The 16,060-nt window shown below is 41.7% G+C and overlaps 1 protein-coding gene across 5 annotated transcripts in view; it reads left to right on the plus strand.

The window, feature by feature from the left end:
* The first annotated feature begins 556 nt into the window (after positions 1–556).
* MYO5A (myosin VA) overlaps positions 557–16,060 on the plus strand; it is a 232,704-nt gene continuing 217,200 nt past the window's right edge. For all 5 annotated transcript variants that reach the window (XR_014811231.1, XM_013992979.3, XM_013992982.3 and 2 more), the window contains exon 1: positions 557–611. Coding sequence is in view for 4 of the 5 variants with exons in the window: in XM_013992979.3 (XP_013848433.1) it covers positions 585–611 (27 nt within the window). In the remaining variant the exon portion in view is untranslated. The remainder of the gene's footprint in view (positions 612–16,060) is intronic.

Here is a 16,060-nt window from a genome sequence, read left to right on the forward strand (position 1 = left end):
CAGGGCTGAGCTGTCACAGTCCAGGGCTCGCTTGGGATCGAGGGAGTCCAGGGGACGACATGCCCCCCGGGACGGGTGTGCAACCGGCAGGTGTCCTAGGGCGGGCTTCTGGGTCTCGGCAGCGCGGGAGGCGGCGGCGGCGACGACGCTGGGTGGCAGGCTGCTGATGCTCGGTGCCCGCAGCCGATGGGAGGCAGCGTGAGCTGGAGAGAACCCGGAGCAGCCGAGGTGGTAGCGCGGGAGCGCAGCCTCCTCCCGCTCCCACAATGCACAGGGCGGCGGCGGCGGCGGCAGCATCACCGTCCGCCAGGGTGGCTGCGGTGGCGACCCCGAGGACCCCGGGCGCGCCGAGCGCGCGGCACTACTCGCGGCGAGCCCGGGAGTGATGGCGAGGCCCCCACGGGCCGCCTGCGTCTGAGGGGCCCCGCCCCGCCCCACCCGGCCCCGCCCGGCGCGGCCCGCCCCGGCCCTGCCCTGCTCGCTGCCGGAGGCAGCCTGGGCGCTTCCTAGTCGGCGCGGGCGGCCGCCCAGGCGAGGTGCGGCCTCCGCACGGACTGGGGGGCGTCGGCGCCGCGGGGCCCGCCATGGCCGCGTCCGAGCTCTACACAAAGGTAAGGCGCCCCGCGAGTCGCGCTGTGGGGAGGGGACCCCGCGGACCCACGCCGCCAGCTGTCATACTGGGGAGGGGCATGGGGCTTGAGGACCCGGTTTTGCTGGGCCGGTACCACCCCTTTCCGAGCATTTCAAAACCCTTGGCCCTGCTCGCCGGCCGCCAGCCGGCGAAAGCGCCTTCCTCGTTCAGTCGTTGATGATTAAGGCGGAGGAGGCCTGCCTCGGGTGCCTCTCTGGCCCCTGCCAAGCTTCTTGGGCTTCGAGCAGTGCGGATTTCTAAGGGAACCCGTGTGGATTTAGTAGGGCGGGCCTGGGTCAAGATTGCTCAGCCTTCCGTCTTGCTTTAGGAAAAATGCTGGCTTGTGGGAGATGCTAGATCTGGTCGGTCCCTCCCTTGGGGACACGCGCTTAAAATAACGTCTTGTGTTGGTATGCGGTGCCACTTCTACCGCCAGCCAACCTTTCTGTGTGAGATTTAGAATCTTTCGCCAGTTTTCACCTTTAGTTGCCTGGTTTCAGATTTTTACCCTGGGGTGGAGGGCCCTTGGGGAGCAGGCGGCGGAACAAACGCGAGCTGATTCACGGACTAGAATAGAATGGTCGGCATTCATTTGTCACTGGGAGTTTGCAACCTGCGTATAATCCCTTAGAGCCTTGTTAGGCTCCATGTCTTCACCAACCTCTGCGGCGAGCCTTCTCCTCCTGGGTTTAGTTTAAGGGAAGTAGCAGCCTTTCTTTCTTATACTGACGCTAGTATTCTCTGGGGCTGGTAATATCTGAATGGCATGTTTTGGAGAACCATACCTTCAAGACAGTGTAATGTCCTTTGTGACTGTGTTGTCATGGCATTTTACACTTTCACTCCCTTGTAGGTAGTAGGTGTTTTGCCAGCTGTTAACTACCTCTAATTCCGGTTAACAGAATTGCCTTAACTTTTCAAGTTGGCATTTGCAACAGCGTCTACATTTAGGGTCCAAGAATCCTTGTATCCAAATATTACCCAAGCAAGCCCTGGGCCCAAGTTGCAGCATGTTATTGAAGGAAGAGGTCTAGACCTGCCATTTAGAGACCCGGATTCTAGCCCTGGATGCTAGCCCTGGCCTTTTGAGTTTCTGTGTGACCTTGAGCAAATCACCTAACCTCTGTGGAGTTCCCCATGTGTAAATGAGGTTAATTACACCTGCTCTGTATCTATTACAAGGCTGTTGTTGTGAGGATCAAACTTTAATAATAGATGAGAATACTTTGTTTAACCTGTGAATTTCTGTGCAAATATGAGGTATATTTCTTCAACTATGAAATGGGTTTGCTTGAAACATTTCCTAGGATTTCTTTCTTTCTAGCTGCAGATTTGAAGACTGCACAGTTGGAACTTCTCTCTAAACCTGGTTATTCCAAAGGCATTTTAGATCTTTAGTGTACGACAGAATGCAATTGGAAATTTTGTAACAAACATTTATATAAACTATGTGCAAGGTACTGTTTTAAGTGCTTTACAAGTAATAACTCATTTATTTTTTATTTATTTATTTGTCTTTTTGCCATTTCGTGGGCCGCTCCCTTGGCATATGTAGGTTCCCAGGCTAGGGGTCCAATCGGAGCTGTAGCCACCGGCCTATGCCAGAGCCACAGCAACGGGGGATCCTCGCTGCGTCTACAACCTACACCACAGCTCACATCAACACCAGATCCTTAACCCACTGAGCAAGGCCAGGGATCGAACCCGCAACGTCATGATTCCTAGTCGGATTCGTTAACCACTGAGCCACGACGGGAACTCCATAATAACTCATTTAATCTGCATAATAAACATATGAGGTAGGTACTAAGAAATCAGAGTCGCTTTCACAAGAAGAGTAAATATCCCTTAGTTACTTTGCATAGACCTTATTCTTCACTAAGGTTTTGGGCTTTGGTCATAGCTTCCCCACAATCTGTTTTAAAGTTCACCCTCTAGTCACTGTAAAGACACATTGATTTAGACATCAGTGGAGAAATTGAGCTTAAACTGCCTTCTCTGAAATATGTTTATACCTAAGAATAATCTAGTCACTTGGTTTGTTTGCTAGCAAATTCGTTTTGTGAATGGGCCTTATCTTAATGGTGGGCAAAAATATTTATTGAGCACCTCCTGAGTGCCAGGTACTCTGCTTACTGTTGAGAGGTTCTAATATGAACAAAACACAGTCCTTTCCCTCAAAGGGCTTTCAGCCTGCTTCATATATTCTTGGCCCACTTTGAATCTCCAATGGCATAAATAACCTGCTGTTACCTCAGCGGCAGGCAGACAGCTGGCATGGTATTTATTTGTAGAAGTTAGAAAACGGGTTGGGACTTGGAGGTTGGAATGATTCTAGAGATAAAAGCTTGGGTAGTGATTATTAGAGGAAGAAGGAAATCATTAGAGGTAACATCAGTGGATAAACATGAGGATTTATCCCTTACAGAGGATTATAGAGAAGGAAGTTCTGGGGTTAGACTACAAAGAAATTTGTAATAGTGACATGCTATAATTATAGTATTCACCCATCGTGGTTAAATCTGAAAAGTGCCCCTTTAAAAAACATCATCCAGAGCTTAAAGGCAGATTTTGATGTGTGATACAAATCAGCTCCTATTACAGTGAAAGACAAGAGACCATTCAGTTTATTCTTTTTAACTAAAATGATGATGGTTTTGTCATAGCAATTTAGCAAGACTTTCCTTTTGTAAATTTTTCCAGCAGTGTAAACATTTTAAGGGCAATAGCTTGGTTCCTAGGATATAACATTTCTGGATACTAACATTTTGGTTAAAACATGTTTGTTGATTTTTAAAATAACAGCTTTATTGAGATGTAATGCACATACTATACAATTCACTAATTTAAAATGTACAATTAAAAGGTTTTTAGTATAACTACAGAGTTGTGTGTTGATTTGTTTTTAGATCCACCTGACTCGTTCCTAAAAAAAATGAAGGTGGCTGTGACATCTCATTACTTATAGTTTGAAAATACTTGCTGGTCTTGACTTGCCAGTGGATATCTGAATCATGATATCACCTGTAGCTGCTTTCAGCAATTTCAAAGGATTCAGCCTTTGTGGAGCAGAGTTTATTAATTAGGTCTGGCTAGATCACCAGCAGCAATAAAAGGGCATGCTAGTCCTCCTCACATGGGGTTCCCAGACACTATGGGTAGCATATAAATGTTATAGAATGGCCAAGATTACCTGCAGTTTAATTAGGAGTCCCATAGTATGTCAGGATGCTGACTTTTCTAACAGTACAAAAACAGTCTAAAACCCCTGCTCCAGGAGCTAAGGAGAATTTGTGTAGATTAAACAGCTATTAGACCAGTAGATTGTATGTTTGAAATCTTCCTTTCCCAATATATTTTCTTATACCTACTGAAGCCACATATAGTAATTTTATTTCTGGGATAGTTCCAATTTTATATGTTATGCTGTTGTCCCTTTAAACTATCAATCCTGGAAATTCCAATATTTTGGTGTTGAAATTGCATATCTGAGACTGCTTCCAACATCTTAAGGCAGAACAGAAATCTTTGATCATGTGCCCTGATTTGGGCTTTGGCAAGTACATTCACTTTTTTTAAGTCTCCTGTCAAGTTCTTTCCATGTTTTTCTTCCTGATGTCCTTTGGCCTGTTAATGGCTCTACTATTTTCATTGTCCCCAAGGTTGGAAACCTCTGCAGCCTTTTCTTTCTCTCATATTCTACTTCTCTTGTACCAGTTCTGATTTTACTTGTCATCTAGCTGACAGTTCTCTGTCTTCATGACTTGGAAACATTCCTATCTTATTACAGTTATTTGTGTATATGTAAGCCACTACCACAATACTATAAGCCACCTGAGATGCTGATCAGGGTTTGTTTACCTCCTGTAGAGCTGAGCACAATGCCTTCCACATAGTAGGTGCTCATTAAATATTTGTTATATGAATGAAAGAATGCTTAACAGTAGAGAAACAGAAAATAATCATTAGTCATTAGTCCACTTGTAAGAATAAAGCAAGATATAAAGAAGTGGTTATAAACAAGTAAACACATTTTCAGGCATGTTGAACAGGATGAGTAATAGAGAGGAGAGCTGGGAGCCAGAGAGACCAAGGAAACTTGTAGGAAACAAAATGAAAAGTGATGAAAGTCTGGTAGACTGAGGTGCAGGCAGAAGGTATAGGGAAGAAAGGGGCAAATCTGAGAGACAGTCTCTGTTGTGGATTAGACATATAAGATGGGACGGAGAGGGAATAGTGTAAGTTAACACTAGTGGCTCTAGCTTTGGAAACTGGAAGTTAATTTCCATTATATCATGATTTTTGCTGACTCTGTGGAAGTCGTAAGCTACTGAGAAATACTTCTTTAGGGAGTTCCCATCGTGGCTCAGTGGTAACGAACCCACTCAACTAGAAAAGAAATATTTCTTTAGACAGCTTGAGTAAAGCAGAATGCTCATGATTTCCTCTTCAGATTTGTTACTGTTTCTTGAAGTGTGATAGTTCGGTGTATTGCCCAGTGGCTAAAAGACTACAAAAAAGTTATAATTTTAAATGAAAGTTGCTACTTCCAGATTAATAGTTTAAATTTTACTGGTGCTTTTAGCTCCTTGAGTTAGAGGGACACTGAAGGAAGGTCTGAATGAGGTTCTAGAGATTTAATTTCATCCACCCAAAGGTTGAGGCAGAATAGGGGGCTAACTTTTTTATAGGACAGTGTTGGAGAGCTTCTGTTTTTCACTTTATGATGAATTTTGCCTCCATTGGGAGAAACTAGAGGCATGCGGCCCCTTGGAAGATGGATTTGGATTCACTTGCCTCCACTTTAGGCAGTTCCTAATGAAGTATGAGGTATTTTTTGGAAACACAGAACTCCTGGCTGATCTAGGGAATACGGTCTGGCCCTAGGTAAAATATCTTGTGGGCAAGCCTGCTCCACCCCAGTGGCCATGCCCTCTTTCCCACGGTGGTTTTCCCTGACTTTTTCCATTTGTCTGCCTGGGGAGGTTGTCCTCACCCTTTCCTTCAGCTTGGGCCTCTGTGACTCTCTCTCTAATCAACTTTATTGAGGTATAATTTACCTATAATAAAATCCACTCATTTTAAGTGCACAGTTTAATGAGTTTTAATAAATATATTCTGTCATGTTACCACATCACAAACAAGATAAAGAGCATTTCTATCACCTTCAGAAATTCCTTAGTGCTTAGCTTCTTCTCTTCCCCAGCTTATTGAAAGAGTTTACTGAAGTTGTCTTGCCCACTGTGGCAAAAGTGTTTGTTTTCAAAACCGTTATGGTTCCCACCTTACCCCAACCAATGTTAATGTTAAGTATAGAGGCCTGACCTTGGATGTGATTTCCTTGGGGTTTTACTGATAGCGGGAGGTGGGAGTAGATAGCAAGGGAGTTTGGGTGGTTTATTTAATCTTGGGTGGTTTATTTAATCTTTCCCTCACACACTTACTGCCTTACCTTTACTAATGGTGTCTGCCTTTGAGGCCTTGTTTCCTTAGGTCCTTAGTGTGCTAAAATGCCCTTCAGTCAGTTCTGCCCTTTAATAGTTCTCCTGCCTCGTCTGCCTTAGTTGTAATGTCAGTCTGGGTTTGTGCTGATGCAGATTTTTAAACTTTGCAGAAACTTCCCTGGCTTCTTCATGCCTTGGACAGTCTTCACTTCTCTCTGAAGCCCTTCTCAGATGAAAGTCTCTTTAACCAACTACTTTTTTTTTTTTTTTTTTCTTTTTCCTTTTAGGGCTGCACGCATATGAAAGTTCCCAGGCTAAGGGTGGAATCAGAGCTGCAGCTGCTGGCCTTTTTAGCCACAGCAATGCTAGACCTAAGCCATGTCTGCCACCTATACCACAACTCTTGGCTACACCAGATCCTTAACCCACTGAGTGAAGCCAGGGATTGAACCTGCATCCTCATGGATACTAGTCGGATTCTTAATGTGCTGAGCCACAAGGGGAATTCCTGAGTAGCTACCATTTGCTTTAAACCTCTCTGTGTACCCTGGAGGCATTTTGCCAATTATATAACTTAGGGATGATGTAATTATGCGGTGATTTCAAAATAATGGCTGCAAACTTGATTGAAGTCAAGAGAGAAGTGTGTTATCCACTCCTAAGTGTTCATGAAGACTATCTATATACCTCATTTGGCCTGATGTGCTGCTGTGTCCAAAAATATGAGCATAGTGCTGGACTGGAGGGAGATGGGACACACAAAAAGTTTTGTCTCTCTTTAGTTACTCATATAAAAATATGCATTGTTGGAGTTCCTGTTGTAGCTCAGTGGAAACGAATCTGACTAGCATCCATGAGGACGAAGGTTTGATCCCTGGCCTTGCTCAGTGGGTTGTGGATCTGGTGTTGCTGTGAGCTGTAGTGTAGGTAGCAGATGCAGCTTGGATCCTGCATTGCTGTGGTTGTGGTGTAGGCCAGCATCTATAGCTCTGATTCAACCCCTAACCTGGGAACCTTCATATGCCGTGCAAAAAAAAAAAAAGCCAAAAAAAATATGCATTGTCTTGGCCAGGAATCCTGTGTATGTGGTTGGGGTTTCTACTTCTTGCTAAATACATACTGGAATTTCAGAATGGGAAAAGTGAAATGATCAGGGCAGTGAAGAGGCTAGACAAATTAGTTTAGAAAGATGAAGGTAAGCTGGGAAAATGGTGAAGTATTTAACAAGATTAGAAGTTTATAACATCAAATCCCAGTTTAAGAGGGATACTTGCTAGATCTTGAAACAAAAAATATGTCATTACAGTGACTTTTTACTTTAAACATTGTTTTACATGTATGAAACTCATTACCTCAAGTTATGATATCAGCTAAGATGTGTTAGATAAAAAGGGTCTGGCTAATTCATGGATTATACTTCTGACAAACCTACTTTCCAAACCTCTCTTTGACAGTATTAAAAAGTTTGCCAGTCAGAGCTGTTTTTGTTGAAAGTAACAGAAACCCCACTCAAAGCCAAAAAAGATTTTATTTGCTTAGATGCCCTGAAAGCACAGGCAATGGCTAGATTGAAGGCTCAGATCTGGTCTCTGGGGCTCTCTGTCACTGGCTCATGTCAATCAGACTATGCTATTTGATGTTGGTTTCCTGCTTAGGACAGTTCTTTTAAGGTTGAGAAAGATGGACAGTGGTACCTGCAGACCATGTGAACTATCAGCTCTGGGCCCAGAAGAAGAGACCGTGGTAGAGGAATTCTGGTTGTCCTTGCCTGTGGTCCTGTGCCTTCTCCTATGTCTGTGCTGAGTAGTTGTGGCTGAGGGGGAACATGAGTCGGCCAGTCATTCTCATCCCAGAAGCCACAGGGAGGAAGGGCACTGTGATTGATAGTCCTACTCAGACCTGGTGGGGTGGCAGCAACCTGTTCCCCAGAAGGAATAGTGCTAGGGAGACAAAATGAAATAGCTACCCTTAATCAGTGTCCACTATGTATCAGTCACCAAAAGTGACTGAGTTCTAGTCTTCCTTTTCTGATCTTTGAGCAGATGAATGTGAGGCTTTTGAATGACCAAGAGGACTTTGGATATCTTTCCCCTAGAAAATCATTTCTAATTAAAAAAAAAAAAAAAGCCATGGAGAATCCATAGAAGCAAATGTTAGTAAAAGCATATGGGTGGGGGAGGGAGGGATAAATTAAGAGTATGGGATTAACACGTACACACCACTATATGTAAAATCGATAAGCAACAAGGGATTTACTGTGTAGCACAGGGAACTATATTCAGTATCTCAATAACCTCTAATGGAAAAGAACCTGAAAAAAAATACATAACTGAATTACTTTGCTGTAACACCTGAAACTAACACAATATTGTAAATCAGCTATACTTCAATTTAAGAAAAAGCATATCAAGAGTTCATGTTGTGGCTTTGGGGATTAAGAATCCACCTAGTATCCATGAGGATGCAGGTTCTATCCCTGACCTCACTTAGTGGGTTAAGGATATGGCGTTACCATGAGCCGTGGTGTAGGTCGCACACACTGCTTGATCCCATGTTGCTGTGGCTGTGGCATAGGCTGGCAGCTGCAGCTCTGATTCAGCCTCTATCCTGGGAACTTCCGTATGCTGCCTTTGCAGCCGTTAAAAAAAAAAAACCAAAAAACAAAAAACAAAACAAAACAAAAAAAGAACAGTTAAAAAAAAGAGCAAAAGCATGTCAGAAATTATTTAAGAAATATTTTTATTGTCTTAATTGGGGGCTCTGAACTCTGTCACCTTTCCTTCTGATCTTTCTGCCAGAGTTCCTTAGCATTTTATTTCTTCTTATTTTCTTCACATTCTTGCATGCATGCATTATTTCCTTCCTGCATTTTCAACCAAAGATGAGTTGCAAAATTTCTTATTGCCCCCTTTTGACTGTTGGAATCATTCCTTATTCATTTCCAGTTTTCTTTTTTTGCTCTCTTACCTTCCACCCTGTCATCTACTTCTTGATCTTGTTACTACTGTTTTTCATCTATCCACACCTAATGCTCTGCTGTCCCTTGTTGTAACCATACACACAAATACATACACACATAACCCTAAAATGGAATAAAGTAATTTCTTATAGAGTGAATTATTTAATAACTTGGATTGGTGAGGGTACTTCATTTCCTCAAATCGAGATCCTTTTGCTTTGTTACCATTCTCTGAATCTGACGTCACAATAGGAAGTACTTTTTTTTTTTTTTTTTTTTTTTTTTGTCTTTTTAGGGCTGCACCTACGGCTTATACAGGTTCCCAGGCTAGGGGTCACATTGGAGCTGTAGCTGCCAGCCTACACTACAGCCACAGCAACGTAAGATCCGAGGTATGTCTGTGACCTACACCACAGCTCATGGTAATGCCTGATCCTTAACCCGAACTTGTGTCCTTATGGATGCTAGTCAGATTCATTTCTGCTGAGCCATGATGGGAACTCCTAGAAAGAACTTTTCCATGAACTTACATAAATCAGTTTCTGTGTATGTATGTGATTTAAGCAAGCACTTTTTTGTTAGACTAGTTTTTAGACTAGTTTGACTAGACTAGTTAGAACTTAGTTTTCCATCTTATCATACTGGAGTGCTTACAATAAGATAATCAGCTATTCCTTAAAGATATGATCTCACTTTAAAACATTTTTATAGCAGTACTTAAACTTTCAACAGAATTGGTCTCTCTGCTCAAGCTGAAAAAAATCTTATTTCTAGTTTGACAAGAATCATGCTCAGGTCAGGAGCAGAACTGCTAGAAATATTTTCCATAAAATTAGGAAAAGTGTGTATATTTTTTTCTTTTGTTCCTTTTAGGGCCAAACTTGTGGCATATGGAGGTTCCCAGGCTGGGGCTGAATCAGAGCTGCAGCTGCTGTCCTATGCCACAGCCACAGCAACTCAGGATCCAAGCTGCATCTGAGACCTACCCCACAGCTCACAGTAGCACCAGATCCTTAACCCATTGATCAAGTCCAGGGATGGAACCAATGTCCTCATGGATACTAGTTGGGCTCATTAACCACTGAGCCACGATGGGAACTCCCACAAAGTATGTCTTAATAATAAGAAATTTGGGGAGTTCCCGTTGTGGCTCAGTGGTTAACGAATCCGACTAGGAACCATGAGGTTGCGGGTTTGATCCCTGGCCTTGCTTAGTGAGTTGAGGATCTGGCGTTGCCGTGAGCTGTGGTGTAGGTTGCAGATGTGGCTCGGATCCCAAATTCTTGTGACTGTGGTATAGGCCAGTGGCTACAGCTCCAATTGAACCCCTAGCCTGGGAATCTTCATATGCCTTGGGAGCGGTCCAAGAAATGGCAAAAAAAAAAAAAAAAAAAAAAAAAAAAGACCAAAAAAAAAAAAGGAAATTTGGGTCAAAACCTGGATTAAACTTTCATCAATTCAGAATGTGTATTTTCAATTTTCCTTTTCTTTTCCTTTTCCTTTTTTTTTTTTTTTTTTTTTTAAACTTTTTGAGGGCCTCACCCATGGCATATGGGAGTTTCCAGGCTAGGGGTTGAATCAGAGCTGTAGCCACCAGCCTGTGCCACAGCCAGAGCAACACGGGATCTGAGCCGTGTCTGCAGTGTACACTTCAGTTCATGGCAACACTGGACCCTTAATCCATTGAGCCAAGGATCAAACCCACATCCTCATGGATGCTAGTCAGGTTTGTTAATGCTGAGCCACAATGGGAACTCCTAGTTAATTTTAGATTCCAAGTCTCCTTGGCAAGGGTTGGCATTTACAATTTTGCAGGGTAGGATATTCATATTTATTTCATTTTAAAAATAGCAGTTTTTATGTACATTGCTCCAGGGCCAGGATGACCAGATGTCCCACTTCTGTGAGATGCTTTCTGCCATTTATTCTGTCTTGAAAAATCCTCTCAGAGTAGAAATGTATAAGTTTATTTTAAAAACTTTACCTTTTAGAAATCTAAACTATTTCCTTTTTCTGGAAATTTTCCTCAGTCTTACTCTTATTTACTGTTTCTTCTTGATCTTGGGCAAATCTGGGCCAGAAAGTATAGTTGAATTTAAAAGATTTTTAAAAAGAGAAAAAGTATCATTTAGCTACTGTCTTAAGTGTATAAAGAATATAATTTAAACTTGGAAATTACCTGAAAATATGTTACCATTTCATTTTAGACAACATGTTCTTCTAATTAGAACAAACTACTATTTGTCTGGAGTAGTCAGAGGATGTTTGCCCTCAGTGAGCTGTCAAGTACCTGAGAGACTTTTAGCATCAAATGCCTACTTTGAAACAATTAGAATGGAGCAGAATACACCAGTGCTAGAGAGAGTATCATAGAATGGAATCTTCCTAGTGCCCAAAAGGTGCTTTGGGGTTTGTGAGGCCTCCAGGCATGGCTATGGACAGCAGCCCTCCTTAAGGACTAGTATCCACAATGGTGGTTGATTATGTGGAGAAGTTCCCTTGTGGTGCAGCAGGTCAAGGATCAGGCATTGTCACTGCAGTGGCTCTGGTCATTGCCAGGGCATGGGTTCAGCCCCTAACCTGAGAACTTCTACATGCCATCCATGGGTGCGGCCAAAAAAAAAAAGATTATGTGGAAACTTAGGTATTGAACGCATAGGAAACTGAGCCAAAGCCTTACCGTCCTTGGACGTTTCTTTTCTTCCTCACTAAAAGTTTGATTTTTTACCTTATTTAGTTTTCATTTGTTTTCTTCTAAAGACTGTGGCTTGGACTTCCTGCTGTGATGCAATGGATTGAGGATCCAGTGTTGTCTCTGCAGCATGTTGAATCGCTGCTGAGGTGTGGGTTTGATTCAAGTCTGGGAGCAGTGGTTAAAGGATCTGGTGTTGCTGCAGGTCAGATTTGATCCCTGGACTGGGAACCTCCATATGCCATGGGTGCAACCAAAAAAAAAAAAAAAAAAATCCCCCAAACAAAAAAAAACCAACTGTGGCTTGCATAAACACCTGGCTCTATGGCATGTATAATTATCAAAAAATAATTGTTAATATTTACTGAGGTCTTGCTGTAGATCAGACACTATTCTGAGGGCTTCATGTTTCTTACCTTGGCTTCCACTTCTCTCAGTGCCTGAAAGTCAGGCAGTTCATCACAGCTGTCAAGGCATGGACTTGACGCTTAGAGCTTGAATTCTGGTTTGAATCCTGGATTCACTCTTCACTTTTTGTGTGACCTTAACCAAGCCTCTTAAGCTCACTGTGCCTCAGTTTCCTCATTTTTATGAGGGTAATAATATCTACCTCATGTGGTTTTAATGATGACTAAATTATTTAATATATAAAAATATGTAGTACTATGCAGTTATAAATGTTAGCTGTAATTATTGTTGCTGATCATTTATATCTTTCATTGTCCTTTTGGTCTGGCTGCTTTGTCTTCTTCATGAGCTCCTTCCATTGACCCTTGGAGACTGGTGCTCCTAGGCTCTGTCCTTGACTTACAGTTCCTCCCACTGTGGCCTGATCCACTCCTGATGAATCAGGACCAGTCCTGTGCTGATGACTTCCAAATCTGTTTCTGACCTACTTTCTTTTCCTATGAACTGAGATCCCTACAAGTGCTCACACCTAGAGTATTTAAAATTGAACTTGTCATCTCCTCCCTTTTCATGCCATTCTACCCTAGAGTGTCTTAGTTTTCTCTTCTTTATGATGGGACAATATTAATACATACTTCATGGGGTTGTTTTGAAGATTAAATGACATAGTTAATGCAAAACATTTATAATAATGCCTGGTACATATTTAAGACATATTAACCACTATAGATGTTGTTATTTGCATTACATTCCCTGTCTGATAAATAGCATCAGCATCTAATCCATTAACCCAACCCCCAAACTTAGAAATTATCTTGATTTATACTCGAAGCCCCCACCCCTGTACCCTAACTGATCAGTTACCATTTCCTGGCATTATTTTTAACTCTGCTTTGGCCCTTATTATTTCTTTCCTGGATTCCAAAACAACTTCCTAAGCAGTTTTTTACCTCACCTCCTATAATCAATTTTTCATTCTGCTACCAGGGTGATCTTTAATGTAAAGCACATACCTGATCGTGTCACTCTAGCTTGAAATTCCTCCGTGATTCCCCATTGAATTTTTGTCTTGAGAATAAAACTTTTATGTCCATCTGAATCATCTGGGAATCTTGTTAAAACAGAGATTCTAATGGAGATCTGTGATGAGGCCTCAAGATTCTGTATTTCTCATGATGCCTGTGCTGCTGGGCTGAGGGCCACATCTCTAGTAGTGAGACTGTAATGCACAGGGCTCTTCCTGACCTGCCTTCCCCCTGGGCCTGCCTCATCTCCTGGCAGTTAGGTCTTCACTTTGAATTGAGAGCTCTCCAGGTGCCTTCTTGCTTCTTTGCAGCATTCCCCTTGCTTGGCTTTCTCTACTCCAGGCTTGTGAATTAGTTCCCCTAGATCCCAGTCTGGCTAAGACGCACCTGTGTCCTGACACCACAGTACATTGCATTATCCTCCCTGTGCTTCTCTGTGCTCCTTAAAGAGAGGGGAGATATCTCATTTGTTTTGTTGTAATAACAACCTTATTGAGATATAATTTACATACCATACAATCTGTCCACTTAAAGTGTGTAATTCAGTGGTTCTCCTCTGTCTTTTAGAGCCAATATCTAGATCGGGGTTTGGTACATAAAAAGTAACAAGTCCATGATTGAATGAATGCATTAATTAAATGATATTAAAGTACCATTGGTAAGTTTCCTCTAAATTTTCCTCTCCATATCTATATTTTTGGGCTTTAACATTATCTTATTTGGTAACTCTTCATGAACTTCCTCTTCCCACCCCTCTTTTTGGCAGCAGGGATGGGAACCACTTTATTCTTAACTTGGTCAGTTTTGATGCATCATTATAGATCACTTTTCTTGATTCTCCAGGGCTTCTAGTTCTCCTTTTCAACCCATGCTGTAATGAGCAGTACTGATCCAAAGCATGGATCTTAACATACTGCTCTCTAGTTCAAAACCCCTGACTGGTTCCCAAATCCCCCTCCCCTAATTATCTACTTCAGAATTAACTTAGTCCTTAGCCTGACCTTCAAGTCTTGTGATCTTTTTCTAACCCTATTCTTTTGGCTTGATCTTTTGCAACACTGGGAGTTCTCAGACTTTACTATGTGTAGAAATCATCTGAAATGCTTTTTATTATTTATTTATTTATTTATTTTTCTATGTCTAATTGATTTTACTTAATTACTAAATGAATTTTATTACATTTATAATTGTTCAACAATAATCACAACATGATTTTATAGCATGAAGTGCTTTTTAAAATGTAAATTCCTGGGTGTTGTCTGCAAAAATTGAGCCAGTAGTTTTTGGAGTCCCAGGAATTTGCCTGTAAGGGATTCTGATGCAGATAGTCTGTGGAAGCCCACTCTGAGACATTGAAGAAACTTTGCTGCTGTTGGTGGTGTTCCAGCTTTGCTTCACTCTGGACTTTGCTCACCATGCTTCCCTCTTGCCAGAATCCCCCACCTAGTAAATGCTCAGTGAGAGTTAGTGAAATTGGGGGAGGGATGGACTGGGTGTTTGGGACTGGCCTGTGTACACTGTAGTATATGGAATGATTGGCCAATGGAGACCTGAAGTATAGCTCAGAGAACTCTAGTCAGTATTCTGTGATAGTATATTTGAGAAAGGAATCTGAAAGAGAATGGATATGTGTACAACTGAATCACTTTGTTGTATAGCAGAAAGTATCATAACATTGTAAATCAAATATACTTCATTAAAACTTTAAATAATGAAAAAAGTTCTCAGTGAAAGAAAAAAAGAGTGGAATTGAACTATTTGTTGAATGGTGGTGGTGAGTCTTTTTAAAATTGTAAGAGGACATTTCTTTAGACATATTTTCAGCCACTTTTTTTTTTTTTTTTTTCCTGGCTATCCTTAATGTTTTACTTTTAATAGAGTATGTGAGAAGACCTAGCGCATAGTAGTGACCCAGTAAATCTTTTTTGCCTTTTTTAAAAGCAACTGGAAAAACTGTCGTCCTTATATTAAAACTTAATTGAGAGTCTTCTATGGTAAAAGATATTGCATTACCTTTACTAATAATAGGTGTGAAATATTATAAGAAATGACTTGCAAAATTACTTTCGGAACTATTTCTTTTTAAATTTTGTTTAAATAAAATAAAACTTTGTAAAAATAATAAATGTTTAGGGCGGAGTTCCCGTTGTGGCGCAGTGGTTAACGAATCTGACTAGGACCCATGAGGTTGCGGGTTCGGTCCCTGCCCTTGCTCAGTGGGTTAATGATCCGGCGTTGCTGTGAGCTGTGGTGTAGGTTGCAGACGCTGCTCGGATCCCGCGTTGCTGTGGCTCTGGCGTAGGCCGGTGGCTACAGCTCCGATTCGACCCCTAGCCTGGGAACCTCCATATGCCGCGGGAGCGGCCCAAGAAATAGCAAAAAGACAAAAAAAAAAAATAAAATAAAAATAAATAAATGTTTAGGGCAGAACCATGGGAAATTCAGAAATACAAAAGAAAAAATTGCATGTAATCGCACTATCCTTAGATATTCTTTTTTTTTTTTTTTTGTCTTTTTGACTGTAACTACAAAACATCACATTTGCCTACAATAAAAATGTTGGTACAGAAACTTGGTGATTATTATATCAGTGTTAAGAAGATTAATCTAGTTAGAGCTTAGAAGGACCAAAAAAGAAAAAATACAGAACTATCAAAGCACTCGAATAAATCCTTAAATATAATTACATATTTGTTATCTCAGTGTGTCAGCCACAATGTCCACTGGAAGGAAATTCCCCGGATTAGAGAGGTACATAGATCAAGATTATTAATCAGTGTGTCAGGGGAATCAAGCTATAGGTTAGCCACAACCTGAGAGGACAGTGGATCCCTTCCTTCTCCAGTATTTTGGAAACCATACAGTAGGATGAATTGTCAGCACATTAATAGACCTGCCTTT

This window comes from Sus scrofa, chromosome 1 (assembly GCF_054392235.1).
Source record: "Sus scrofa isolate SSC_HxYL_T2T_F1_AM1 chromosome 1, Sscrofa_HxYL_maternal_Yorkshire_Landrace_v2.0, whole genome shotgun sequence".
Lineage (NCBI taxonomy): Eukaryota > Metazoa > Chordata > Mammalia > Artiodactyla > Suidae > Sus > Sus scrofa.